Consider the following 27,370-nt stretch of genomic DNA (forward strand, 5'->3'; position numbering starts at 1 on the left):
ATAAGCGAAATGAAAGAGGTAGTACTAAGCATTAAATAATGTAGAATTGAACAAGTGGCATTACAACTGTACTAAAGTCAAAGTTTCTTATTTGTCACATGCAGTTGTACTCATACAACAAACAGTGAAATGCTTGTTCTGGCAGATTCACCGACTGTGCTACATAAATGGGGGATATATTATATAAAATGTATCTAAAAGTATATAGAATTTAATAATATATGCTACATATAAAGTGACAAAACAAAAACGATGACACAACATTGTGTGAGTGGTGCAAACGTGCAAGGCTAGGTGACTTAGTGTGAAAAAATGTGAGAGGTGAAAAGGGAGTGAGAGGTACAGTATTCAAGGAGAAAAACAAACAACAAATCACTAATGTCTGAATACTGCACTAATACACAGCATCTCAAAGCCTTTCATGAGGATCACCAGAATGTGCTGCTGTTTATTCAAACTGACTCTGTTAATTAATGAGGTTTTGTCTGCTTGATACAACACAATGATCTGGATATTGTATAAACTCCACTTAATTTAACATGTGATACAACCATTATCATTTTATTTGGATAATGCCTTTACTGTCAAATTAACTCACCATTTTAATTGCTTGTACAGCTGTGTTTTTTACATGAACACTTCTCCAATCCTTTTCCTGGTTACAAGCTTACAAGATAGAAGCGCAGCTAGGCTGAGCTTCCAGTGTATGCCCAGATACAAGCGCAGCTAGGCTGATCTTCCAGTGAATGCCCAGATACAAGCGCAGCTAGGCTGAGCTTCCAGTGAATGCCCAGATACAAGCGCAGCTAGGCTGAGCTTCCAGTGAATGCCCAGATACAAGCGCAGCTAGGCTGATCTTCCAGTGAATGCCCAGATACAAGCGCAGCTAGGCTGATCTTCCAGTGAATGCCCAGATAGAAGCGCAGCTAGGCTGAGCTTCCAGTGAATGCCCAGATAGAAGCGCAGCTAGGCTGAGCTTCCAGTGTATGCCCAGATACAAGCGCAGCTAGGCTGATCTTCCAGTGAATGCCCAGATACAAGCGCAGCTAGGCTGAGCTTCCAGTGAATGCCCAGATAGAAGCGCAGCTAGGCTGAGCTTCCAGTTAATGCCCAGATACAAGCGCAGCTAGGCTGAGCTTCCAGTGAATGCCCAGATACAAGCAGTACTGGAGCAGGAGCTACACAACAAAGCAAGAACCCAAGAAGGCTATAATATTCAATGAGCAGGAATGCAATGTGAGAACATTCATGTCTCATGGTTTGTTCATGCTCAGCATTTATAGTTTTGCTGTGTATACATCTTCACAAATATTACTCTATTGGATTTCTTTTCTTCATGCATCTTAAAGACAGAGGGTTAATCAGCATTTGTCTTGCCTAGGATGAAGGAATCACTGAAGCACATCTTATGGAAGTAGTATTAGTAATCAGCACTTTTTTGTGATCCAATTTAACAAGCCAATCAAAATATGGTAATTAGCTCTGGCGTTGTGTGTCATTTTGAGGCTTTCGCATTTTTTTATTAAGCTATGGTTTAAGAATTAGAATTTAGTGATCATTGTCAACACACCACAGCACACAGTGCGGTGAAATGCTAGTAAAATGCAGCCATTCAACAGCCAAAATTACATTATTTTGGCCAGAACAAAATCCATCATACACCGGTGTCTCCCAAGACCAGGTTTAATGACTGTTTCAAGGAGAAGAGTGTACTCAAGAAACAAAAAACTGGACACTCTACTTGCAGGGAAAGTGATTAACCACAAAGCTATAGATGTTTGAGGAGGAGACACGAGTCATACAAGAAACCCGCATGAGGATGGTGATTGTTCAAGAACACCTGGGATGATTCAGAAGTGGCTAAAATGCAGTTGCCTTCCTTGTGTCCCTGGCCACTCTGTCAGATAACTGCACTCTTAGCCGGTTAACTTGTCGGGCAATAGTGGAGTGAATGCAGTTGCACTTCGCCATGAGACAGTCTTCCAAGATGATGGATGTACAAGCAGTAAAATAAACCAGCCATACTGACACTGCACATGTCGTCCATAGGATTATTGCACTGATCAGTCACATAAATATTTGATAGTCTATAGATACAACATTATAAGCACCAACCAGTGTTTACTTAGAAGGTAGCAATGACTCATAGCCACATTAAATATATGTATGGAGCAGCAGTTTCCTGGTACACCGTAAAAACAAAATACAAGAATATTCCTAAGGTGGTTTGCTCGCCAAACTTGCCCTTCTTGCTTGTTTAGTATCTACATCACATTTAACACAAGATCCAAATGTATTTATAGGTTGGGCACAGCAAAATGATGACAGCACGGTCTTTTCTCTGGCCCCAGCACTAAGCTAAGTTTTAAAATGCAATCCCTTTCGGGACCAGGTGCAACAACTGGTATTTGAGTAGTTTTTACAAGTAAATAAATGTCAGGGTGGGTACCTGACAGATGATGAGGAGTTAATTCCCTGAAAATATATAGTTTGAGTGAGTTGGTAAGGGAACTCGGAAAAAATGCAAAAATACCGTTAATAGAAATGTATCATTTTCTTGTGGGCGACGATCAAAAAGCGCAGGATTCGAAAGCAACAAGTCAGGTAATATGAATGATTTAAAACGAGGCTACGCTGTGTATGTAGATGGCTGGTAGCCGTTTTAAGACCTGTTTTGACTCTGCACGTGGTTGTCTTGCAAAGAAAAAAAGGAGGGGTGTGCAGAAGCGCTAAGCCACATCTGACCGATAGTAACCTCGGCTCCTCCAGCGGCGGCTGTGCTATAAAAGCTCCGGGAGGTAAAAAAATAAAACAGCACTGTTACATTGCGAGTGAGGACGTGTGCGCTGTGAAATTAGTGAGGGGAAAAAGTAGACAAAGGACTACTTTTGTTTTTTTCCCCTTTTGGAGTATTTTCAACTTACACGCATTAAGAAGTCGGTTGCAGCTTTCAGGGAAGAGGTAAGTATAATTACCCATTCAATGTTAACATATAAGTGCAAAATAAACAACGGTATTGGCAATTGTAAAATAAGCAATATGTTTTGACTAACTAAATTCAGATGCATGTTGGATTCTAATGGCTGTCAACTGGTTATTTTGAGTTTTTTCTTTGATTTTATGAAGTCAGAGACAATTACCTCACAATTGCTGTCTTTTGGATGTATGACTCGCAAAAACATTTTATGTCACGATAAACGAATCGCTGTATTCACGATCATTTTTTAAAGTCGTCATTTATTTCAGCGTTGCTTTTTTTATGCATACTGTTCTAATAACACAGGAAGCGCTAAGCGGCGCATCTGCGGGAGAGAACACGAATGACCGAGAGTAACCCTCTGTCCGCGCGACAATGAAATTCTTCATGTGGCAATTTAGGAGCATTTTCTTTAATTCGGTATTTGCGAGTGGACCAACATATTATCACGATTATCACTTATGCATTTAGCACCTACGTCGTTTGCAAATTCTGTTATTGTATTTTTTGGATTTTTTACGATACGTTACATACTGTGCATACAAATAACTTGAGGGAATATAATGAATAACGGTGGACAGAAAAGGTCTGTTTCTTTCAACTATGAAAGTGTGATTTAGAATAAACGATAATCCGAACCCCGAACGTAAAGAAAATACTATCTATTGTAGGGAGAAAAAGTAACGGTGGCACATCGCACGCATAACAATAACAAGAACAGTGTAAAATATGATTATAAGAGTGAATGCTCGTCTACGCCACTGGGGGCGCAGCAAACCCCTCCACGTTTAGGTTAAAATGTTTTATTCTTGACCAAGACTGCGCTCATCAAAGTCTGGGTGTCCATTTTAATATTTTTAGAAGATATACAGGAGGTGAACATAGTTTTTAGTCACAGTCAGTAGGCATTTTGACATAGTGTCGATATCTTAATACATACATTGATATAAATCAAACGACAAAGACAAACTATATCTAGATGTAGTGTAATGAATTTTATGGAAAAAAAAATCACTTCGAGAAAATGCGACGATGGGTTAGTTTTCTTGAAATAAATCCGCTGTGCCATAAAATCAAATGCTTATGAAGTCTAATTTTAACATGGCTATCCTATGCACACTTCAATTCAGAAATCTATAAATTTATATTTAAGAGATATCTTGTATTTAAAAGTGATGCTAAATATGTTTCTGAAATTTAAAAATGTCCAACGTGTAAAGTCATGTAAGGAAGATTAAGTTTTTAACGTATAACGTTACTTATCTGTTTAGTGACTTTGACACAGTGTATAGTGAAACTAATGAAGAAAGTCGGAGATGGTCACCTGCTGTATTTCTGCATTCCTGGAAGGACATTTATGTATAACGAAAACTCATTGCGCAATATTATATTTTCTGTAATCGAAATTTTTTTTGGAAACGGTTAAAAAACAAAACGGCATGAATACTACAATAGGAAGCGTATTCATATTTTGTTACTTAACTGTATTTGTCTTTAACCCAGGAGCGTACTTAGAGATGAATTGATAGGGTGGGACGGCAAACTCTTCATGACTTAAGCCACTAAATACACATTTATTTGAGGGGGGCTAAAAAGCATTTTTTTGTGGGGGGGGGGGGGGGGGGGAGGCTAAGGCCCCTCTAAAGTAGGCATAATGACGTCTTTGCTTTAACCTATGATATAATTAGTCCCAACAATATTTGCAGCACTTAAAGTAATTTACATACAGTGTTAGGCTTTGTAATTGTGAACATTAAGATGTTTTCATGAATTCCTTATAATTAAATTAATTACAATGACTTCACCAATTCAAAGAAATATGACTTGATTGATGAACTTAAAGCTAATTAACTGTATTTCATTACTATGTGTGGTGGCTTTTATTGTAATCAAACTGGTGGATCAAGGGAAATTCTGTCTGTGATTACATTTTATTCTGAAAGGGGAGTTTTTCTGCTTTAAGTTAATCTAAAAGTGCTAATAAGTTTCTGAGATGTTTATAATCCTCAGATGGGTTTAATTCGGCCATTGAGTTATTTGCATCCTTGACGTGACACTTTACACTCTGAAGAAATGCCAAGTTTGCTTAAAAAACGCCCGTCTTGTCAGTGTGAGATAGGGAGGCGCACTTTGTCCCAGACCTTTGGGCATCATGTTGGCCGGGACACAAACAGCCTTTTCCTCGGCACCAACCTGTCGTGTCATTTCAGTCGGAAGCCGGAGACTGCTGGGTGGGAATTCCAGCGGCAAGATGTCCATCTCCACTCAGCTGGGCCTGCTGCTCTGGAAGAACTTCACCTACAGACGACGGCAAACGGTATGTCCATTCTCCTCCTCAATTTGTAATAAGTAATGATAACAAAACACTTCTGTGAATAGATGCATGAATAAATCTTGCTCCTCAGTGGCCGTTGAGCTGGTGAAGATAAAATAAAAATGCTTCCAGCCTCTGTTTGGTTAACACAAAGCAAACAGCTGTGATGGAGCGTTGGGCATGTGATAACCAGTTTTATGAACTGTACAGAGTGTACAGATGTAGATCATTGGAGCTGTGATTTGCACATCTCCATCAGAATCTTCCAGTCTTTTGTTGAATGACAAAGCATCAATTGTTATGTTTTTCATTTTACGTTTTACGTGGTTCCCTGTGCAAAAAAAAGATTTTCTTGTAGCTTGTGCCGTATTAAATGAACTAACCTATGTAGCCCCTCCAGGTTAGATATGGGGAACAGGGGCTCATCAAAGAAGGGTTTGGATTGAACCCCACTCTTGGGGCTGTAGCGGTAGTGTTTATGTCTCTTGATCCCCCCACGAAAAATCCTGAGAAAGATTTCTGCCCTGCGTCACAGCATGCGACAGATCTTAGTAAGTTAATTAACAAAACCAGAGCACAGGTATATTAGTGCTTTACTGCTATGAAGTAACGATGAGAAAAGAGTAATAGATCAACGTAGTGTGAAGGTTTATTGTGACCTCTATTTAATGTAACCTCAGTTTTCAGTTTTAAATGTATATCACCTAAACTACTGAGAATAAACTGTACCTTCTCTGCTAACTAAGTTATCAAGCACCTCTAGGAACCAAATGTTTTGAGGTCCGCTCGTTAGCATACTTTGGGCTTGTGCAGCAACTTCCTCTCATCTGCCTGTGTGTCTCATGGAGGGCAACATGGGGTAGGAATCCAAGAGAAGCAATCCAGTGTATCTGTACTCATACCAGTGCTAATGACAAATGAAGGATCATTTCATTCAATAGCGCTAAGCAGGTTCCCCAGGCCTCCAAATTGCTTAAACTGTGGAGGAAGTGAAATGGATCTTCGGTTTTCTTGGTGGTGGGGCAAGTACAGCTTTGCCTGAGGCCCTTGTAAAGGTAGAGCCGGCGTTGTGCGTGAGTGTCTTTTACATAGTTGGGGCCAACCACTGAGGCAGATTGACTTCGCTCACAGTGATTCCTTGTGCCGAGTGCGGGGTGCGGACCTGAATATCACAGGAGATGCATGCTAATCTCTCGCTGGGTGGTCCTAAGAGAGATCATGGCAGCTATCTGACCCCTAACACTAACAATGTCCTTTTTACCCCACCCTCCATCCCATAGATCCAGCTGCTGATCGAAGTCATATGGCCGCTCTTTATCTTCTTCATCCTGATTTCCGTGAGGATTTACTACCCACCATATCAGCAGCACGAATGTGAGTGTGCCGGTTTGTTCCTGAGCGGCGTGGTCGGGTACACTCTTGTCTGGAGGTGCCCTTCGAATCATAAACCTTTCGTCACCAATTTACTGCTCAAATTTCTTTAGAAATGACTCATTCTGTCATGATTCCAGGAATGGGAATTAACTGTAACAACACACTTTATATTATTGTCACAAGCACAAAAAGACATGAATACAAAATATCATATTTCTGTGGTTATAATAACACTTTTATAATACCGCTGTGAAATATAGTTTTTCTAACACAGAGATACACGCATATTGTTGTATGCCTTTATCGTCAGATAAGATATATATTTGGTACCTGTTGGATTTAAGCTTTATGTGGATATTTTGCCTCCTCATAATTAATTTTTCTTAAGTATACAGAGTTGTACCAAACAGCATAATCTAAATACACTTTCTGTGTACAATTGTAACTTGGTTGAGAAATCTCAAATTTATTGTACCTTCTGCACCAAACAGCCTTTGTGGATTATTTAGCAGATCTGAAATGTTCAATATCAGTATTTCTTTGTGGGAGTTTAAGTGAAATATAGTTGGAATTTATTTGCCTGTTATATTTTATCTTGAAGGGGGAATATATTTTTCACAGAGAAAAATAGCAAAATTTAGGCGGTTGTTAACATAATTGTGTGATATTATTAAATAACACTCAACTTTTTAAGTGATTGATGTAAAAGTAACAAAAATATTAACTCTGGTCTTGGTGTGTCCACACAAGTGTGCTGTGATCACCTGTTGTAACATACAGCTGGATTGAGTGTTGGCTGGACTTTTGCTCATACCTTATGCGCTAAACCTTTTTAACTGAGTAAACCTGTGCAGAAATGTTAGTGGGCAACCGGACCCTTATAATAGCCCACACTTCATGTGGTGGCCATTTTGGTTAAGTGTATCATTCCACCATTAGCGGGATATCAGAGCATCATTATGTTTGAAATTGCAAAATGATGTTAATCAGGGTAAATAGATTGTGTTTAAAGATGGACTTCAATCTTGGTATCAGAAAGTTCAGTTCTACTTGAATTCCACTCAGTTCTGCTTACATTAAATTATTTAGTGGTACTGTCATATTGCAGGAAAGATATTCTGATGAAATAAGTAATTTTTCCCAGTTTTGGGCCTCCACTTGTGTCTAATTGCTTTTACATTTATGGCGGTTTATGGGAGTCGATTGCCTGCTTGGTATTACAATCAGAGGAGGATCTGGATCAGCACTGGGTAGAGACTTTTCGAGGGGCAGGTGCTTGACCTTAGTGTCCCTAAGTAAATTTTTCCGGGGGGGTCCCCTCGATTGGGAGCACTCAGAACCTCAAAAGTGGGCCACTTTCGATCATTCAGGCAAAAGGAGGAGGTGTTCCGGCACTCTCAGCCCCCTGCCCCCCCCCCCCACGTACTTGTGTGTTTAGTCTAACTTTCAGCCTATCTTGTTCAACTTAGGCTCCAATGGCAAAACATAGCTAGCGTGTAAGCAGGGGCGGATTAAGGTGCACAGAGGCCCCTAGGCTACAGTAGTCTGTGGGCCCCCCAACCCCACCCCCCTCCGCGCCAATGGGGGCCCCCTTGCAGGCTGGCACACGTGGGGCCCCTAGGCTTAAGCCATATCTAGCCTGTGCGTTAATCCGCCCCTGCGTGTAAGGCTCGAGCAGTCCGTATACTGCAAACCCTCCCGAAAGCGGGAAGTGGAAGGTGTCGGCCTTTTTCAGTTCAATAAAAAACCTTGAGTTCTGCCCATGGCGGAAAATGTCTTTGGTGTGAATCACGCGAAGTTCTTTTTCGGTCAGGCATGTTGCGACAGTTCCCTCAGAAATTTTTGCAGATCATGGAAATTCTCCCTGATCCAAGGTTGCGTTGAAGTATCGTTATTTTGTGTCCATGTGCTCATTTATTATTTTCTTTATTTCATTTATTATTACTTTCACCTCTGGAATTTGCAGAGTAGTGGCATACTCCAAACAGGTTCCCTTATCGCGGCTCACAGATATTACTTGAAATGCTACAAAGAAAGTTGAACAGGCAGTAGGATGCCATGAACGATTCTTCTATTAGACGTAGACAGGCATGTTGGCATGTCAGGGCAGACGCCTAAATGCCGTAGGCTTTCTTATTCTATCTTATCTTATCAGTATGTTTAGCTTTGCAGTGGACCAGCTGGCAGTCTTAAGGTTGACAGATTAGCGGACGAAGTTTTCATTTTTTTTTCTGACTCCAAGCACAGATGTCTGTGAACTTACAAAGACACAGCATCCAGGGGCAAGGGTCGGGATATTTGCAAAGGCAGCTGGTTTTTTGATAACAACTGGGGGGGGGAGGTGGCAGCATGGATGTATCAGTGTTCATCTATGGATTACTGCTAGACCATGATCCGGTAGGGTGTGTATGCAACTTCAGGCTATGCTGCTCCACTGTTTCTCTATCTCTGCAGCCTGCATGTGATGTACCCTTATATTTTAATGCGAAACCTTTTTCAGGAATTGGTTACAAACAGTTCAGGGATGTTTCAGGGATGTTTTCAGCCCTGAGCCATGCTAACTTTAGCAGTTTACTGTGGCACATGCCAGAGAGTCGGGAATGTTTTATGAAATTACCATATCACATTACCCATGACACCAGTGATTAAAAATGACTTCCCCAGAATCAGAACTCATAAAGTCCACCCACACAGAGCCAGGGGTGGGAGCTGAACCCATAATCCTGTTGGGATGTGACCAGTGGTTCGACTGACACATACCACCCCTACGATGTGGATCTATGAAATACACCCCCACTGTAGTGATGTTTGTTCCTGTGTTCTGATTCATTTTCCACTTGCTTATTGTCTTTTGATAGGCCATTTCCCCAACAAGGCCATGCCCTCTGCGGGCACCCTGCCCTGGGTCCAGGGCATAATTTGCAATGCCAACAACCCCTGCTTCCGTCACCCCACCCCTGGAGAGTCCCCAGGAGTGGTTGGAAACTTCAACCAGTCTATGTAAGTTATATTAAAAATCGATTGGAGCAGTGTCTCCCAATCCAGTCCTCAAAGACCCTGCCTACCAGCCCCCAACAGGGAGATGGGAGGAAGCAAAAACATGGACTGTCTATAGGTCCTCGAGGACTGGATTATCTCTAATCAGAGTATGAATAGTCAAGTGCTGGAGGTTAAACTCAACCACCTAGTAGCCCTGACTTGTTTATCTTGTGTTTTGATGACCATATGCCCATTGGTAGAATGTGCACTTGACGTGGGTTGGTGTGTCTAAGTTTGCATCTTATTTATTGTTCCCGTTGCCATCCGCAGTATTTCGCGCCTGTTCTCCGATGCCAAGAAGATCCTGCTATACAGTCAGCATGATAAGAGCCTGGAGGGATTTAAAGACCTAATCCAAGCCCTGAAGATCATGCAGAGCAACACGACAGGTAAATGGCCACACTAGAACGACAGAGCAGGTTACTCCGTCCACGTTCTGGCATGCAAATGATGTAGAAAAACAATGTGAGAAGACAGGGAAGGTGACGACGTACCGGAGGCCCATGTGACACCTTCGGTTCTGGTCTTCAGCTGAGGCAGGTTTGATATTGAGGGTGAGCAAGCAGATGGCTTGCAGTTCAAACTCTGATCTCTCTGGTTTACACCCTTTTGAGGGAAAGCTGCATACAGTGTGGCTATTACTAAAGAGGCTGTGTGTCTGCCCACTGACCAGTGTCTCCAAAAGTGATAAGGAAATGGTGGCCACAAGTTAACATATTTGCTTTTTTTTCAGCCTGGCGTATCTTAGCTTCATGTTTTCATGTAAATACCATTCATTTGGTAACGCATCTCACGGCATTATTTCCGATGGGAGAAATTCGACGGAGGAACTCCCAATGAGCCTCAAATTCGGCTTCAGTCCAATGAGCCTCAAATTCGGTTTCAGTCCAATGAGCCTCAAATTCGGCTTCAGTCCAATGAGCCTCAAATTCGGTTTCAGTCCAATGAGCCTCAAATTCGGTTTCAGTCCAATGAGCCTCAAATTCGGTTTCAGTCCAGTCCATTATCCCTGCACAGAGCAAGCCAGAGGCAGCAGACCAACTTCCAACCTTCTTTTGTTTCGCTTTTTTTTTCTTTCGATTATACCCGGCTTCATTGTTGTGACCTGCATGTCTGGCATTAACAGGCTCATTGCTTCGAGAAACCAGGCAGCCTGGTGGAACGAGTACCAGCACCTGAACGCTGGCCATCGCTCACTTTGGTGCCTCTTTACGACTTTACAGCAGTCATTAATTCGTACTCCTTGGCAGTTTACAATGTCAAATGTCTCTTGGCCCAGCACCAGCTGCCTGATATACCCTAATGACTTATCCTTAATTACCTAACTTTCCCTGAAATGGCCAGCAAAGAATCTTAAGGCTTCAGGCTATGCACCTGTAACCACTCTGTCAGATGCTGCCCCTGCAGGTCGTGCAGTTCACATAGTTTAGGCACGTTAACTGTGGACGGGATAAATCTCTGCCAGAGAATCGTTGGGTAGCGCTGAAGTGTTTTGTCTGTAGTGCATTGTTTGGCTTATTGTTTACAGGACACTGTTGACTTCCTGTTTAGTCATGCGACTTTCTTAGGTGGTATGTTCTTTATTTGTACAAAACAAACAACTATTAGAAAAACCCCTTCAAACAATAATGTTTTAATCTGCAACTGGCTATAGTTCCTGCATGCCTCATTGTTTGTGCATTTGCTTACCTTTGTAAGACACAAGCACAATTACTAAAATGACAGGGAGTGAAACAGCTTTCGTTACTGCACACTACACTGATAACTAATATGAAATATAGTGTTAGCTGGAAAGCAAATAATTTACAGGAGAGATTCTTGTTCAAATTCTTGAAATATGTACCTCAGCTGTCTCTCGCACGTCTTTCTGCAAGTTGTTAGCTAAAGAATGGCTCCTTATCTAAGATCTTTGGATTTGGAGTCACACTTAAACAGATTGCATAATCACCCTTAGCTTCCTGATACCTGAAGCGTGCTTTGGATATTGAGGTTGAGTGAGATTGAGGGGGGGGATTGAATGGGTGGTGGAGGGGAGTGGCAGTTGGGCCGAAGCTCCAGGGTCCAGGCTGTATCAAAATGTCTAAGTGAACGAAAATGACCTCCAGTGGCTCCATGTTTTACCTTGGCCAACTCGTCAGGGGACTTGGGTGGGAAATTGCACTTTTGTTGCATTTTCTGGTGCTGGCTGATCTATATTCCTGGAGTGCTATGGTAGCCACCTTAAAACTATTCAGTTTCAGTTGAGAATGACTTGAACGTTTAAGAAATAGTGCGGCAATTGTTCAAAAGACTTCATTTTCTCAGAGTCTCTTGTTGAATAGCGATTCTGTGAGTATTTAGTGGGTCAGAATCACAAACGTCATAGATGACATTTCACTGAATTGCATCCATCTCAAAATGTAACATTATTCAGCTTCTGAATTAGTGATTGTGAAAAGGCTTATTGTCCCATAATGATTATGAATCAGTTGTATACCCACGGTTTCATTTATGAACCCTCGAACGTTATGAACGAGACCCTTTGGTGAAATTGTAAAACTGCATAACTATCCACAGGCTTCAAGTTGAAGGACTTCCTCCGTGACAATGAGACGCTCTCCTCGTTCCTGGTCCACAATGCTTCATTTTCTGAATATTCTGTCAATGAGATTGTGGAGGCTGATGTAAACTTGGAAAAGGTGAGACTCAATAACTGTTAATAACTATACAGGCCAGCCTCAGGCGTGACTTTAATTTATGGGGAACATATTGTCATAATCCCTTTGTGTCCCAGGTGCTGATTAAGGGCTTCGGTGTACACTTAAAGGACATGTGCAACAAGACTGCTCTCCAGAACTTCGTGACAATCAAGGACAAGAACGTGTCACAACTCGCCCAGGACATCATCTGCAAATCCTCGCGGTCCTGGCTCAGCCAGGCTGAGAGACTCTTCCTATCCAACCTAGACTTCCTAAAACCTATACGGGTGGGTATAGCTTGAATGCAGATTAGTGTGCCCTGGTCGTCTGGTGCTCTTTTGTGAGTGAAGACTATAATTCCTTGGTGAAGAGGTTTCTGGAAATTTGCCTCACATCTTATTAGAGGCAATGATAAATCCTTTATTTACCATTTGCACAAGTACAGGCAAATTGGAATTATTCTCCTTGCTTTCCATCTTGCTTTCCATAGCTTGGGGGTCACCAATCAACCAACATGTGTGCCTGGAGCTGGGGGTTAAGGGCCTTGCTCAAGGGCCCACAGACATGTTGACTCTTCTGTCAAGGCTTAAACTAGCGACCTTCTGGTCATGAGCACTGAGGCTTAGCCCTCTGAGTCACTCACCACCCCTAGCAATCTCTAGAGATGCCTTCTAAGGTTAAGTTGACTTTTGGCAGGGTTGTTCTAACTTTCTGGCTGACCTCAATGATGTACTGGTTGCTTATTACCCTGTGAGTTGTGTCTAGCAGTGCTAACTGCACTAAAATCAGTGGCCAACATCTTATCTGACTTTTTAAAGAAGCTGAAGATTGGCCTGACCTGTTTAATTGGCTGTTTCCTTGCATTTTGTCTAAGGTTAGACTGTGGAAGGAAACTCTTCTTTTGCCATTTTATGAATTTTACTTATTCCAAAAGAACTATTTTGTTCTTTCTTCCAATAGCCAAACCTGTTTGATGAATTGCTTGACGTTATGCTTAACCAGAAAAAGAAAACAAAGAGAGACGCAAAAACGCCCAAGCAAGGACATGTTGAGGCGAGCTCATGCCATGATACACTAACGTAATGTGTAGCCTCCGGGGACACTAACGATCTGACGAGAAAGCAGGCACTGCCTCCTGAGGTGGATCTTTCAGGCCCAAAAAAGTAAAAATCCAGACCAGGATTTAGTCTCAACCATCCAGTTGAATATAAAGAGTCATGGTCACAGGGTACTCAACTGGTTGGTTGAAACAAAATCTTGGACTGTATTTTTACTTTCTGGACCTGAAATGTCCACCTCTGATTACCTGGAGATCAGATATTAAAATTAGCTACATATAGCAGGCACATCAGATCACAAAGTGATCTTCAGTCATGCTTTTGGAAATATGTTGACATGAAATCAGTGTTAATTATGATCATGTACAGAAAAAAATAACCCAGTTACTGAGCATTTAGTACTCTTAACACTGTATTTTAACTTCAACATATATTAAAAACTAGGACAGCAATTATGAGCTATAAATTCCCATTTTAGACCAGCATGGCAGTATCCTGCTGTTTATGACCTTTCAGGACTGTGGACATATCGAAGAATGCCTCCTTTGTGTGACTCAAAAGAGGCTGAGAACAAGAAATTTTACTAAGCACTGATTTTCTGGACATTTCCTGCGTAGGCTGATACTTTAGCTTTCTCAGAGCCTCAGTAGCCGAAATAGTGGTCAAAGGAATGGAAAGTTCTGTATTCTCATGTGTTTATTGTATAAATTTCAAATATGCTTGTTGAAGTTTCATATATAGAGGATGAAGCATATGATCACATGATGATGGATATGATCAGATGTTCTCATACTGCAGGCTCGGTCAGTAACCTCTGCCTAACTGTGAAGCCCCTCCTCTTCTTTATTCCCCGTCTCTGCAGACGGATGTGAAGACGGACCCCCATGACGTTCAGCAGGTCTCAGAGGCCACGGATTATCTTCTGGAGAGCCTAGGTGCACTGGCAGTAGAGGTAGGAGGTCTCGACTAGACAAGACCCTCCATTTCTTTCTGTCCCTAATGACTTCTGCTGCAATCACCACCACCTGAGACTCGGACTCCGCTCATGAATCCTTGCCGTTAAGCAGAAGGCCTCAGATGTTTGGAAGGAAACTAGATAGATTAACTTTTCTGCTCATACCACTGTGTGTGGGGAACTGACCTTGACTGCGGAGCCTCCATTTGCTTTGTGAGGCTGCTGGAACAGCTTTGGTTGCCCCAGGGTTTGGATAAAGTGACTGAATAGTTTCTGTGGCTTTTTTCTCCCGTGTGTGAGTTTGTGCCTTGACTTGCTGTCGGCATTCTTTGCTTTTCTTTCATGTGGGTGTTCAATAGAAGGCAATTACTTGACAGCGAAGGTACCAAAGAGGGATTTTTTTTTGTTTGTTTCTACTGTGGCTAATTCTTTAAGTTATTTCAGTAATTAAGTGACCATTGCAAGGTTTTTAGTGAACCACATCAGTGCACTGGGGAAATGGGGAGAAATCCTTGGCCAGATGGGCTGTAGGAAGCTGGTGGCCCGCCCCTGCCCCCACTCTCACCCTTTATCATTTAGGGGGAAAGAGAGAAAGACCAACTACCACTAAGTGGGAAACAGTAGGGTCAGTGAAGCTGGGCTCCGGGGCGTGTGGAGAGGGTGGGTTGCCCCTCCTTTGCTGTGATGGACATCTGGCTTCATTGAGGAGCAACAGAGGACAGCTTATAGGAACTGGCATCAGGGCTTTGTGCAACAGTCAAGACTGAAATGTCTTTCAGGCGCGTGTGTATGCGTGTGCCGGCCTGTAAGGTTCCCTGAGGATATGCAGGACTGTCCTGACTCAGTTTGTCTAGGGAGTCGGGTCAAGCCGGCAGGTCAGGATATTGGCAGCGTGAGATCCTAGGAAACCCAACCCTTTCAGGACAGTCATGAGACCCCCCCCCCGTGCTCTCAGGGATACCCTTATACAGCCAAACACAGCTGACTGAGCAAAGCTAACAAACCAGATGCGGGCGTAAAGATAAATGGCAAGATCAAAAAGCAGTGTAAAAAATGAATTTGCTGGAAGAGATGCAGGCAAGATCAGGAAAAGGCAGCCTCTATTTAAATCCCACCCCCAGCCCCCACAACTCCAGTTCGCTTTGTTCCCTGGCTGGCTTGCCGTTGAACTCTAGTAACCTCACTGCATCTGTGGGAGGGAGGGCACTTGAGGTCGTTCTCAGATTTCTCGGTCCCTTGCAATCCAGTGCCTCCGGTGAGCTCATACTCAGGAGCTCCTGTGGAGTGGAGGCAGCTTTTGTTTTGTTTTTTTTGGTTGTTTTTTTTTTTACCACTGGAGGGTTGCCCCAGCTGTCCGCACCCTTTATTGTAACAGAGAGCATGTGACAGCCAACTTATTAGCTTAGCAAGCTAAATAAGTTTAGCCTGGACTGACGGCCAAGTGACAGCTTGCCATTTTCAGCAACATCATATCAAATGTCTTTCACTGCTGCTCTTACTGACAGTTACTAAGCAATTTACTAAATCATTTATCAAGGGTACAACAGCACAGTAGGTCGTCTTCTCTTGTGATGTAACCTACAAGCTTCACTTGCTGAAATCTAGTACAAGTGTGGTTGCTTAAACCTTAAGAAGTTACTCCCTGCCTCCCAACAGAGGTGTCAAACTGAGACTTACCAATCCACAATTTTTTTTTGTTTGAACGAGAGTAACCCTTATTCCCAGTTCCCTCTCTTCCGCTTTCCCTTTCACATGCTCTTTGTTCCAGTTCAGCTTCCTGTGCTCATTCACTGTTTGCGATTCTCAAACAGCCGCCTGATTTTTTTTTTTAATCATGTGATTTCTATCACAATGCGATATGCCAAATTAAAGAAACCCAAAACGTTATTTTCATTGTCCGAAGATTTCGTCTTCTGTTATATTACATTGGAGTGGGACAGAACATGTTGCTTCATGCTTCTTTGTAGCTGAATCACGTGTTAGAATGGCAGGTGAAGTGCATTCAGGGAGAGTCGCCGGTCATGTAAATGAAAGACTGGTTGGATAAGTTTTTGGTCCTAAATTTAATTACTGTTTTTCACTGTGGAATATGAAAACAAAACAAAGAATACAAATTCTTTCACAGGGTTGTGTTTTAAATTTGCCTTCAATAACTTTGTTTTTCTCCTCTTTCTTTCCCCTGGGTATTAGAAACATATGTTAATAGCCATCCATTTGTGATGTCACGCGTGTAATTATGTTGGTAATTATTATGGGGCAACCAAGTTCTGAAGGGTGCTATTTAAATATAAAATCAGTTGAATCAATCTTACTCAGAAGAGTAATCTCTGAAAATGGGTAGCGCTGGTACAACAGTGTCCCCCATTCCGGTGTTACGTTTCAATAACAAAGCGAACGTGAGCATTGCAATGACGCCCCGTGTCTGGAAATCCTCCCAACAGCTGGCCAGCATGAAGAGCTGGACGGACATGCGCAGCGAGATCCTGTACCTGACGGAAAACGCCAACGACTCGCCCACCCAGATGTACCAGGCGGTGTCGCGCATCGTCTGCGGGCACCCAGAGGGCGGGGGTCTAAAGATCAAGTCCCTCAACTGGTATGAGGACAGTAACTACAAAGCACTGTTTGGCAACCACAACGACAGCGAGGAGGAGCCAGTCTCCGTCTATGACAACTCCTCATGTGAGTCCATTGCTGATGTCATCAAATTTGAGCCCTCGACCTCGCCTTCCCCTGGCAGCATCTGACTGCTTACTCACACGAAACTTCACGTAAACACAGAATGTAAAGAACATGCAAAAGAGCTTCTGCTTCGTAGCATTCCAGGTGATTCTCAATTAAAAATGCACATAATATTTTGCTTTTAGTCAGACAGCCGGTAGCATAAATCGTTGTGGTCATACATTCAATCAGTCGATCCAAGTACTCAACTTAGCATACTCCATCTGAACTCTGCTGTGTTCAGAAAGAATATTACTTAGATCTAATTGAAAGTTATTCCCGATCACTATCCCCCCGGTACTGTTTAATGCTGCTCAGACTGAACTGTTCAGCTATGAAATACATGTATCGAGTGATTTAAACAAATGTGTTTGACCACGCAGCTCCGTACTGTAATAACTTGATGAAGAGTATGGAATCCAGTCCCATTTCTCGCATGATCTGGAGAGCCTTGAAACCCCTGCTGGTGGGCAAGATCCTCTACACTCCTGACACTCCGGCCACTCAGAAGATAATCAAAGAAGTAAATATGGTTTTCTTGATTGTACTAGCTTGTAGTAGAAGGTTGTAAATTCTTGGCACTATATCAGGGGTGGTCAGTCTTATCACGAATGGGCCATTGGGTAAGCGGGTTTTCACTGCAACTCCCTAATTAGATTACTAATCAGAGGACTGGTTGGCTGAAGAGTCCTCACACCTGGCTTTGAACAGCTGACCTAAAGGTTATCCCAAAAACCTGCATACACACCGGCCCTTTGCAGATAAGAGAAATCAGTATTTATTTGTTACATATCGACCAGACCTCAGAAATGTTCTTTATATAACATTAACTCTCACTATCACCATATCAATGGACGGGGGGCGAGCTGTGGAATGGGTCAGTAGGAAAAGTGCAAAGTTCAGGTTCAGAAAGTACAAATTCAGACCAAAGTTTTGTTTCGACAAACCAGTTGAGCATAAAGAGTCACTTTCACAGAGTACGCAACTGGAGGGTTGAAACACAATTTTGGTTTGGATTTTATTTTCTGGATCTGAACTTTAAACCTCTGGTCAGTAATTTGTTTAGAGCTCATAACCCATTGGCCTGTTTTCTTCCAGGTCAACAGGACTTTTCAGGATTTAGGGATCCTACGAGACCTGGGTGGTATGTGGGAGGAGATCAGGCCCAAGGTGTGGAGCTTCATGGAAAACAGCAAAGAGATGAACCTCGTCCGGGTATGTTAACGAGAGCCAGGAGCCCAAGGTGGGGGGCAGTTGGGGAATCAGAATTGAGATGGAAGTAAAAATCATACAGATCCAGAAACCCAGATGTATATTCAGGGTATATGTCAATTCCAGTTACGTAAGGAGTTTTAGGAGTTTTAGGAGTATTTGTTTAAACCAGTGTTTCCCAATCCTACCAGGAGAAGGGAGAGAAGAAAAAGATGTACTGTCTGGGGTCCCCGAGGACCGGGTTGGGAAGCACCAGTTCAAATAGTCAGCTAGAGACAGGATGTGCATTTTAATACCGTAGGCAATATAATAACAGGATTGTCTAAGCTCTTTGGCTGTTACCATTAGTGTTTAAATGTTAGCTAAATTAAACAGTCATGAATAGACGAGTGTTACTCTATATTAGATCAGTGTTTTTGTCATTCAAGGTGTCTGTAATAGCATACAGTTCTCTGTGGATTCAGACCTGACCATAGTATAATAAGTGTTTTTAGTTCTTGGTAAAAGCGCATTATCTCAAAAACATGACAATAGGATGGTCTGTTGCGGCATGACGGGAGAATTACTGTGAGAAACACAGCTTAATTTTTATCACGCCGGTGCCTTTTGTTTTCCTAAAAAGGCCCACGTTGGAGAATATTTAGTCACAGTTTGGAAAATAGGTTAAACGAAGTTATTAAAGGATGGAATTGTCAATGATTGTCAACTGTATGAAACACAAATGGGTACTGATGTTCACATTGGCCTGACTGTTTTCCGTAGTTTAATTGATATTGCAGTGATGATAGATGTCTTATGCCAGACACATTACCTGAATGCTTTAATGTTGGCCTGATTGTGTGGGATGTTTATTGCGGCAGTATTTAGAGCATTAGCCCCATGTCTCACTCAAGTTCCTGTGTAAGAATTCCCCTTGTATCCGCCCAGTCATGTGTCACCGTAGCACCACTCAGTGGCCAGATGTGGTATATTCAGACATTTGCAAAACTAATGGCCAATTATCTGGTGCTGTCCATTAGTGTGATTTTTTTGTTCTCTCTTTCTCTCTCTGCGTCACATAGACCCTACTCCAGAACAACGCCAGCGCCCGCTTCTTCAACGCCCAGCTTCAGGGCACGCAGTGGAAAGTGGGAGATGTGTTCAGCTTTCTGGCCAAGCATTCTGAAGACACACGCCCTCCCGGGACAACCTATACCTGGAGGGACGTCTTTAATGAGACAGATCAGGCGGTGCGGGCCATTACACGCTTCATGGAGGTACGCGGCTCTCTCCACACATGCATGCGGCCGACCTACACAGGAAACTGCTTGGTGATTTTGCAACAAAGCATTAGCAAGTGACTAATGAATGGACAAGCCTCTCGACATAGACCTAGACAAATAGTCAGTGAAAAAAAAATCATATTTTGAAGACCTGATGTTGTTAAACTCATATCAAACAGGCTCTTTTTATTTAATGTGTCCTTTTTCTCAATAAATATCTGCACCATCAACAGCAGCATCAAGTAGTCAAATTAATCTTCTAAATGTCTTAAAGATTTTATTCAGTTAAATGGCACTTTTAGCAAAAGCAACCCATAGCAGATAGAACAGTTATAATTAAGGTGCACTCCTTAGCATTTGAACCCACACCCTTTGTATTGCTAACACAAAGTTCTACCTGCTGAGCTATTGAACATGACGTTGACTTACTGTTGTTTCTTTTGCTCCAAAGTGTGTCAACTTAGATAAGCTGGAGCCGGTCACCAATGAGGAGAGGCTGGTGAACAAGTCAATGGGACTTTTGGATAACAGACAGTTCTGGGCAGGCATCGTTTTCCCAGATATCGAGTCCAACAGCTCAGACCTTCCTGCCAATGTCAACTATAAAATTCGCATGGATATAGACAATGTGGAGCGAACCAACAAGATCAAAGACGGGTAGGCATCATCATCATCATCATCATTATTAAAGTGCCTTGCATTTGAGTATAATATTAGACGCCATTCTGGATGGTGAATCTCCAAACTTCTGGGCAGTTCTCTGATTTGTTAGTTAAATAGCTTCATGTTGACCACTTGCTCTCTTCCCTCTGTACAGCTGGCTCATTTGTTTGGGTATATATTTCTAATTTCTTCTTCTGTTGATTGAAGATACTGGGATCCTGGTCCCAGGGCTGACCCATTTGAGGACCTGCGCTATGTGTGGGGTGGATTCTCCTACCTCCAGGACGTCATCGAGCATAGCATCATTCGCGTGGTCACCGGTATCAAAGAGAAAACAGGCGTCTACATCCAGCAAATGCCGTACCCCTGCTATGTGGATGACGTGTAAGTGGAATCTAGAAGCTCTGCAGGAGCACATTGACCTACAAACAATTATGAAAATTTTAGAGGCACCAGTTTACTTGTGCTGGGGATCTCCTTGGGAAGAAATGGGAGACACAGCAAGAAAACCCAAACAAATAGTCACCACTGGCTGAACCACCCTGTCAACTCTCATGACTCCTCTTCTTACCCCTGGCCCAGGTTCCTCCGTGTGATGAGCCGTTCCATGCCGCTCTTCATGACTCTGGCTTGGATGTACTCCGTGGCCATCATAATCAAGGGTGTGGTCTACGAAAAGGAGGCCCGACTCAAGGAAACCATGAGGATCATGGGACTGAATAATGGCATCCTGTGGTTCAGCTGGTTCATCAGTAGCCTGATTCCCCTCCTAGCCAGTTCTGGTCTTCTAGTTCTCGCTCTCAAGGTACCACTTCTCCTAAATCATACCCAGCTGCGATAGGTCTGAGTGAGGGGCCCACTGAAGTTACATTGACTGCTTCTGCTCTGCCTGAATCCACAGATGGGAAACCTCCTGCCCTACAGCGACCCAGGGGTGATTTTCCTGTTCCTAGGCTCCTTTGGCGTGGTTACCATCATGCAGTGCTTCCTCATCAGCACTATCTTCTCTCGTGCCAACTTGGCAGCTGCCTGTGGAGGCATCATATACTTTACCCTTTATCTCCCTTACGTGCTTTGTGTGGCCTGGGAAGATTACGTGGGCTTTGGCTCCAAAGTTATAGCTGTAAGTGATCTCATGAAGATATGGCATTACGTCCTGGTTTGTTCTGCCTGTCTTGTGCAATCATTGTGATATATTTCACCCCCCTCCCAGAGTCTTCTGTCTCCTGTGGCATTCGGCTTCGGCTGCGAGTACTTTGCTCTGTTTGAAGAGCAGGGCATGGGTATCCAGTGGGACAACTTGCTCTCCAGCCCCATGGAGGAGGACAGCTACAGCCTCACAACCTCCATCACTCTCATGTACATTGACTCCTTCCTTTATGGACTCTTGACCTGGTACATTGAAGCCGTCTTTCCAGGTAGGCAGCGTCTTACGGTGGCCAAGCCGTCGGCCCAATGTTGTACTGCAGCTTTCCCTTCTCTAATGTTTGGCTCGATAATTTTAGGCCAGTATGGGATACCCCGGCCGTGGTACTTCCCCTTCACTAAATCCTACTGGTTTGGAGAAAATACAGACAAACTGGCAGCTGAACTGCAGGGCAAACATGGAAATGGAGAAGGTATGGCAGCACAATGATGCATCGCTTATGCATATAATATATTAAATTTCTGAGATGCATTGTTATTGTTGTTAGCCCTCTGACCTCATACCACGTATTCACACCCGCTCTACCAGCTGTCTGTATGGAGGAGGAACCAGCACACCTTAAACCGGGTGTATACATCAAGAAACTAGTGAAGGTGTATAGCCACGGGAACAAGCTGGCTGTGGATGGGCTGACCCTTGGCTTCTACGAGGGCCAGATCACTTCCTTCCTGGGCCACAACGGAGCCGGCAAGACCACCACAATGTAAGCTGCTGGCTTCATTATAACAAGAGCTAGTAGAATTTCCTGTTTTGTGTCTTTCTCTGTATCTGTGTTCAATGCTTGACGCCCCATTGTGTGTCGCTGTGTAGGTCAATCCTAACAGGGCTCTTCCCACCAACATCGGGGACGGCGTATATCATGGGCAAGGACATCCGCTCTGAGCTGAGTGCGATACGGCGGGACCTAGGCGTGTGCCCTCAACACAACGTTTTATTCAGCATGTATGTGCCTCGGGTGTCCTATCTTGGTATTAAATGTGTGTCAGTCTCTATATGATTTTTGATGACTAATCACCTCAGTAGTGGGCAAAAGGCAAACTTAGATATGTGGCCAAAATGAATTTTAATCACTTGCTTAATGGCTTTGCTTCAAAATACAAATTTTGTGCTCTTCATATTTTGGATTGTTTTCGAAGGATAGCTAGGTATTCTTCTCACTGAAATTGCCATAATTTTATTGATTATTGATTTGTTGAGAGTTGACCTTTGTTCCCGTGTTAAACAGGCTGACCGTGGAGGAGCACATTTGGTTCTATGCTCGCTTGAAGGGCCTCTCTGAGGAAGAGGTGAAGGCTGAGATGGAGCAGATTGTGTCGGACCTTGGCCTGCCACACAAACGCAAGTCCAGAACTAACCAGCTGTCTGGTAAGAAACTGTCTAAGTCTCCTGTGATAATAAGGATTACATGTAGCTAGAGAAGAAGACTTTCCGTGAGATTGCAGCAAACCGTGCTTTGTCTTTGACTTCCAGGAGGTATGCAGCGGAAGCTTTCAGTGGCACTGGCATTTGTTGGCGGATCCAAAGTCGTCATTCTGGATGAGCCTACTGCTGGTGTAGACCCTTACGCCCGAAGGGGCATCTGGGACCTGCTGCTGAAGTACAGGCAAGGTAAGAAACATCTTGCTGGTGAAGCAATCAGTCTGCGAGTACCATGGATGAACGGAAGTAGACGGCTATACCCTGATTTGCCGCCGTCTCCTCAGGCCGCACCATCATCCTCTCCACGCACCACATGGATGAGGCCGACATCCTCGGGGATCGCATTGCCATCATCTCCCATGGCAAGCTGTGTTGCGTGGGCTCCTCGCTCTTCTTGAAGAACCAGTTAGGCACGGGCTACTACCTGACCTTGGTCAAGAGAGACCACGATCTTTCCCTTAGTAGCTCTTACCGGAACTCAAGCAGCACTGTGTCCTACATCAAGAAGGTAAAATATAAATATAGCGTATATCAGTTTATTTTGCACACATGGAGGCTTCTGTTCTTTCCCAGAAAACAATATTTTGTTACCTTTTGATAACATGTCTTTAAACTACTCACATGTACTTGGTATTGTCCCATTCTTGGTTACAGATGTTTTATGTTGCTATTGCAGGATGACAGTGTTTCCGAGAGCAGTTCTGATGCAGGCCTCGGCAGTGACCAGGAGAGTGAAACCACCACCATTGGTAAACTTGGTCTGCTAACAGAACATTTTTCATCTAGACTTCATGTGGGTGGTAAGAGCACTGACGTGAATTTCTTGATTATCTCTTCAGATGTATCCATCATCTCCAACGTGATCTTCAAACACGTCCCTGCTGCACGCATGGTGGAGGACCTGGGTCATGAGCTCATCTACGTGCTACCTTATGAGTCAGCCAAAGACGGAGCCTTTGTAGAGCTTTTCCATGAGCTTGATGACCGCCTCTTTGACCTTGGAATCTCCAGTTATGGTGTCTCTGACACCACCCTGGAAGAGGTAGGCGACAGATTCCATCAGCATCTCCTTCATGCATTTTCCGGTAGGAAACACATGTTTTTGTGTATTTTGATGTTATAAATATTGATCCATTTTCTGTAGATCTTCCTGAAAGTGGCAGAAGATAGTGGAGTGGACACTGAAATTGTATCAGGTGAGATATTGTTAGTTTCTTCCAGGGGCCTTTTTGATAATCTTTGTCCAGGCTTCTTCACATCAGTTTTCGTGTCCCTTTAGACGGCACTGTCCCAGTGCGCAGAAACCGCAGACATGCCTTTGGTGACCACCAGAGCTGCCTCCGACCCTTCACTGAGGATGACGGCTTTGACTGCAATGATTCTGAGGGAGACCCAGGTATCAACCCATTCATTTTCAATTTTAAATCATCACACATTTTGCTTTGTGTAAATGTGTGCACTTTTTTCACAAGGCTAATATGTGCTCTTTGACCTCTGTAGAATCCCGGGAGACAGATTGGCTGAGTGGAACACATGGCAAGGGGTCGCATCAAGTCAAGGGCTGGAGTTTGAAGAGACAGCAGTTTGTGGCCTTGTTGTGGAAGCGATTGCTATATGCTCGGCGCTCCCGAAAAGGCTTTTTTGCCCAGGTGATTATACTTGAATGGCCAGGGATGGCAACAAGAAGCTTGTTTACTTCATGGTGGTGAATGTAGACCTTGATGCTCGTTGGTGGTAGGAAAGCCAAAGCCAAATTTGTGGAAAGCCAAAATGTGGTCTATAAATTCTGCAATGAACATCTCCCTCCAGATCGTTCTACCCGCTGTATTTGTCTGCATCGCCCTGGTCTTCAGCCTCATCGTCCCTCCCTTTGGAAAGTACCCTAGTCTGGCCATGCAGCCATGGATGTATGAGGAACAGTTTACTTTCTTCAGGTACAAACAATGGAATTCACATGATAATGCAGCACTAGTTTATTCCAGTGTTCTGTTTACGTATTGTGTGCATATAATGATCTCGATTTGGTGTAATCATATTTACAGCCAGTTAATGATAAATAATTTAGGCATACTGTAGTCTGCTTGGTGCCACATAATTTGTCATTTCTTTGAGTATATTTTGTTTGTACCATTATCTTTAAATAGCAACGATGCCCCCGAAGATGCCAGCACGCAGTCGTTATTAAATGCCTTGACAGAACATCCTGGGTTTGGAACTCGTTGTATGGAAGGAGACCCCATACCGTAAGTCCCACTGCAATTCTAGTCACCTGAAACCATAGCAACAATAGCACATCAAATACGACAAATGCAATATCCGATTGAGTATCATGCATGATGTCCAGACATTAGAGGTTGGGGGAGTGCCATTGTGTGTCAATACCTGAGTCTGACCTGGTTTGTAATGTCACTTTGCTCTCCAATAGGGGCGTCCCATGTGAGAATGTCGATGACGTCTGGATCACTCCAGATGTCCCAAGCAGTGTGCAGGAGATCTTCCTTTATGGGAACTGGTCCATGGAGAACCCTTCCCCTTCGTGCGAGTGCAGCTGCGGCAGCCGGAAGAAGATGTTGCCTGACTGTCCTCCAGGAGCTGGAGGACTTCCACCCCCCCAGGTTACCCACCATTCGGGAACTATGTCAGACGCAGAATGATAGTCTTACTTTTATTATGGAACAACTAGAACCGTAAGGAACTGGTGGGGGACTGGGGCAACGTACCCCCAATATTTAATTTGGCTTCATTCACCCCCCCCAGCCGCAAAAAAAATCAAAAGTTGTGTCCCCTTCCTAATATCAAACGCCCCTTGCCCATAGCTCCGTGAAAGTGTAGATCAGAGGACTGTGCTCAATGATTTCAGTATTTATATGGTAAGTAGCAGCTTTTCATTATTTGCTTCACTCTTTTACAGATTAAACTGAGCCAAACTGATACCTTGCAAAATCTGACCGGGAGAAATGTGTCAGACTACCTGGTGAAAACTTACGCTCAGATCATTGGAAAAAGGTACAGCTTTACTAACCAAGTATTCTAAAGACCTGCGTTGGTATGCTTTTCGCATTTGCATTTTCAGTTTAACATCATTCATGAAATATGTATTTTTTTTACAGTTTGAAGAACAAGATTGGAGTTAATGAATTCAGGTAAATGAAATATTTAAGGTGGATTTTTGTATTTTGTACAGTAAGTGTGCCCTGTCTGTAAGTATCATAATCTAACATCTAGACTCAATGCATGTTATATCTGTGTTGTCCAGGTACGGTGGATTCTCCCTGGGTGCCAGAAGTTCCCAAGTTCTCCCTCCAGCTAATGACCTGAAAGATGCAATCTCCCGCATCAGGAACACCTTCAGCCTTCGACCGGTATGGGCTGCATTCGCTTCTCCAGCGTTACTCGCCGGCCACACGGCTCAGCGTCTGTACTACATGCATCGTGTGCATGTGTGTCTCATTCCTCCGTCATTCAACAGGGGATGGCAGCCGACCGCTTCCTGAAAAGCTTATCAGGTTTCATCCAGGGCCTGGATACAAAGGATAACGTCAAGGTCAGTTACAAGAATGAACAATCTCCCTTTTCCTTCCAGCCAGTATTTCTCAACCCAGTCCTCGGGGAGTCCCAGGCAGTCCACGTTATTACTCCCTCCCAGCTTCCAGCAAATCAAGAACATAGAATACCTGGTGTCTGTGCAGTGGGAGCTGGGAGGAAGCTAAAATGTGGACTGAGAAACATTAACACACCCCCAGCATCACTGAAAGAATGTCCCTTTTTCTTTTTTCTTTTACCCAGTTGTCCGATTTTAGTGCGCTGTAATCTTTCAGAGATTAAATTCCCAGCACATTTTTGTATTTAGGCTTTTGATGTGAGAGCTACAGCACTAACTCTTTCCCAAGGAATATCACTATTAAAATAGCCGGCAATCATGTATCCTAAACAGATACTGTAAATAGGCATTGTATATCATTGACAATATCTCAGGAAATGCCTCCAGTAAATGATTAGGACATAGAATGGTATGCTTTAAACTAAGCCCAATTGTATCATGCTCATTACAACAGACGTTGGGGACTCGGTTTGGCTTTTGAAGATCATTACAAAAAGAGGAAGTCTGTTTCAGGCTTAGATCTGACTTATCCTACATGGATGTGATCTCTGACTTCTGTGGTTCTTTCCTGGTTCACTTCCAGGTTTGGTTCAACAACAAAGGCTGGCATAGTATTGGAGCCTTTCTCAACGTGATAAACAACGGCATCCTGCGGGCAAACCTCCCTCCGGGTACAGATCCCAGCAAATTTGGCATCACGGCCTTCAACCACCCCCTGAACCTCACCAAGGAGCAGCTCTCACAAGTGGCCCTGTAAGTTTCATATTTCCATGCCTTTCCCAAAATGCTTGTAAGTAGAACGTTTGTTCCTCACCAATACCGGTGGAGACAATAGAATCATTTAAGTTCAAACATTAGAAAAGACCATTTGTTGGAAACTTCCTAGTATC

General features: G+C 43.3%; 1 protein-coding gene across 2 annotated transcripts in view; it reads left to right on the top strand.

The window, feature by feature from the left end:
* The first annotated feature begins 2,741 nt into the window (after nt 1-2,741).
* The window catches only part of LOC111848707 (phospholipid-transporting ATPase ABCA1), a 31,048-nt gene continuing 6,419 nt past the window's right edge, over nt 2,742-27,370 (top strand). Inside the window, exons 1-36 of one of the 2 annotated variants that reach the window (XM_023820913.2) lie at nt 2,743-2,961; nt 5,188-5,294; nt 6,572-6,665; nt 9,524-9,665; nt 9,975-10,093; nt 12,261-12,382; nt 12,478-12,669; nt 14,303-14,392; nt 16,837-17,077; nt 17,500-17,639; nt 18,215-18,331; nt 19,390-19,584; nt 20,042-20,247; nt 20,461-20,637; nt 20,836-21,058; nt 21,155-21,376; nt 21,467-21,671; nt 21,759-21,872; nt 21,989-22,163; nt 22,271-22,402; nt 22,686-22,825; nt 22,931-23,068; nt 23,164-23,387; nt 23,556-23,628; nt 23,719-23,921; nt 24,024-24,075; nt 24,159-24,275; nt 24,380-24,528; nt 24,689-24,813; nt 25,024-25,122; nt 25,305-25,494; nt 25,791-25,885; nt 25,990-26,022; nt 26,136-26,241; nt 26,349-26,423; nt 27,064-27,233. In XM_023820913.2, the coding sequence (XP_023676681.1) occupies nt 5,229-5,294; nt 6,572-6,665; nt 9,524-9,665; nt 9,975-10,093; nt 12,261-12,382; nt 12,478-12,669; nt 14,303-14,392; nt 16,837-17,077; nt 17,500-17,639; nt 18,215-18,331; nt 19,390-19,584; nt 20,042-20,247; nt 20,461-20,637; nt 20,836-21,058; nt 21,155-21,376; nt 21,467-21,671; nt 21,759-21,872; nt 21,989-22,163; nt 22,271-22,402; nt 22,686-22,825; nt 22,931-23,068; nt 23,164-23,387; nt 23,556-23,628; nt 23,719-23,921; nt 24,024-24,075; nt 24,159-24,275; nt 24,380-24,528; nt 24,689-24,813; nt 25,024-25,122; nt 25,305-25,494; nt 25,791-25,885; nt 25,990-26,022; nt 26,136-26,241; nt 26,349-26,423; nt 27,064-27,233 (4,961 nt within the window). In that variant the 5' untranslated portion in view covers nt 2,743-2,961; nt 5,188-5,228. Of the gene's footprint in view, nt 2,962-5,187; nt 5,295-6,571; nt 6,666-9,523; nt 9,666-9,974; nt 10,094-12,260; nt 12,383-12,477; nt 12,670-14,302; nt 14,393-16,836; nt 17,078-17,499; nt 17,640-18,214; nt 18,332-19,389; nt 19,585-20,041; nt 20,248-20,460; nt 20,638-20,835; nt 21,059-21,154; nt 21,377-21,466; nt 21,672-21,758; nt 21,873-21,988; nt 22,164-22,270; nt 22,403-22,685; nt 22,826-22,930; nt 23,069-23,163; nt 23,388-23,555; nt 23,922-24,023; nt 24,076-24,158; nt 24,276-24,379; nt 24,529-24,688; nt 24,814-25,023; nt 25,123-25,304; nt 25,495-25,790; nt 25,886-25,989; nt 26,023-26,135; nt 26,242-26,348; nt 26,424-27,063; nt 27,234-27,370 lie in introns of both variants that reach the window. The other variant, XM_023820912.2, reaches the window with a different exon arrangement.

Source organism: Paramormyrops kingsleyae, chromosome 12, assembly GCF_048594095.1.
Source record: "Paramormyrops kingsleyae isolate MSU_618 chromosome 12, PKINGS_0.4, whole genome shotgun sequence".
Classification (NCBI taxonomy): Eukaryota; Metazoa; Chordata; class Actinopteri; order Osteoglossiformes; family Mormyridae; genus Paramormyrops; species Paramormyrops kingsleyae.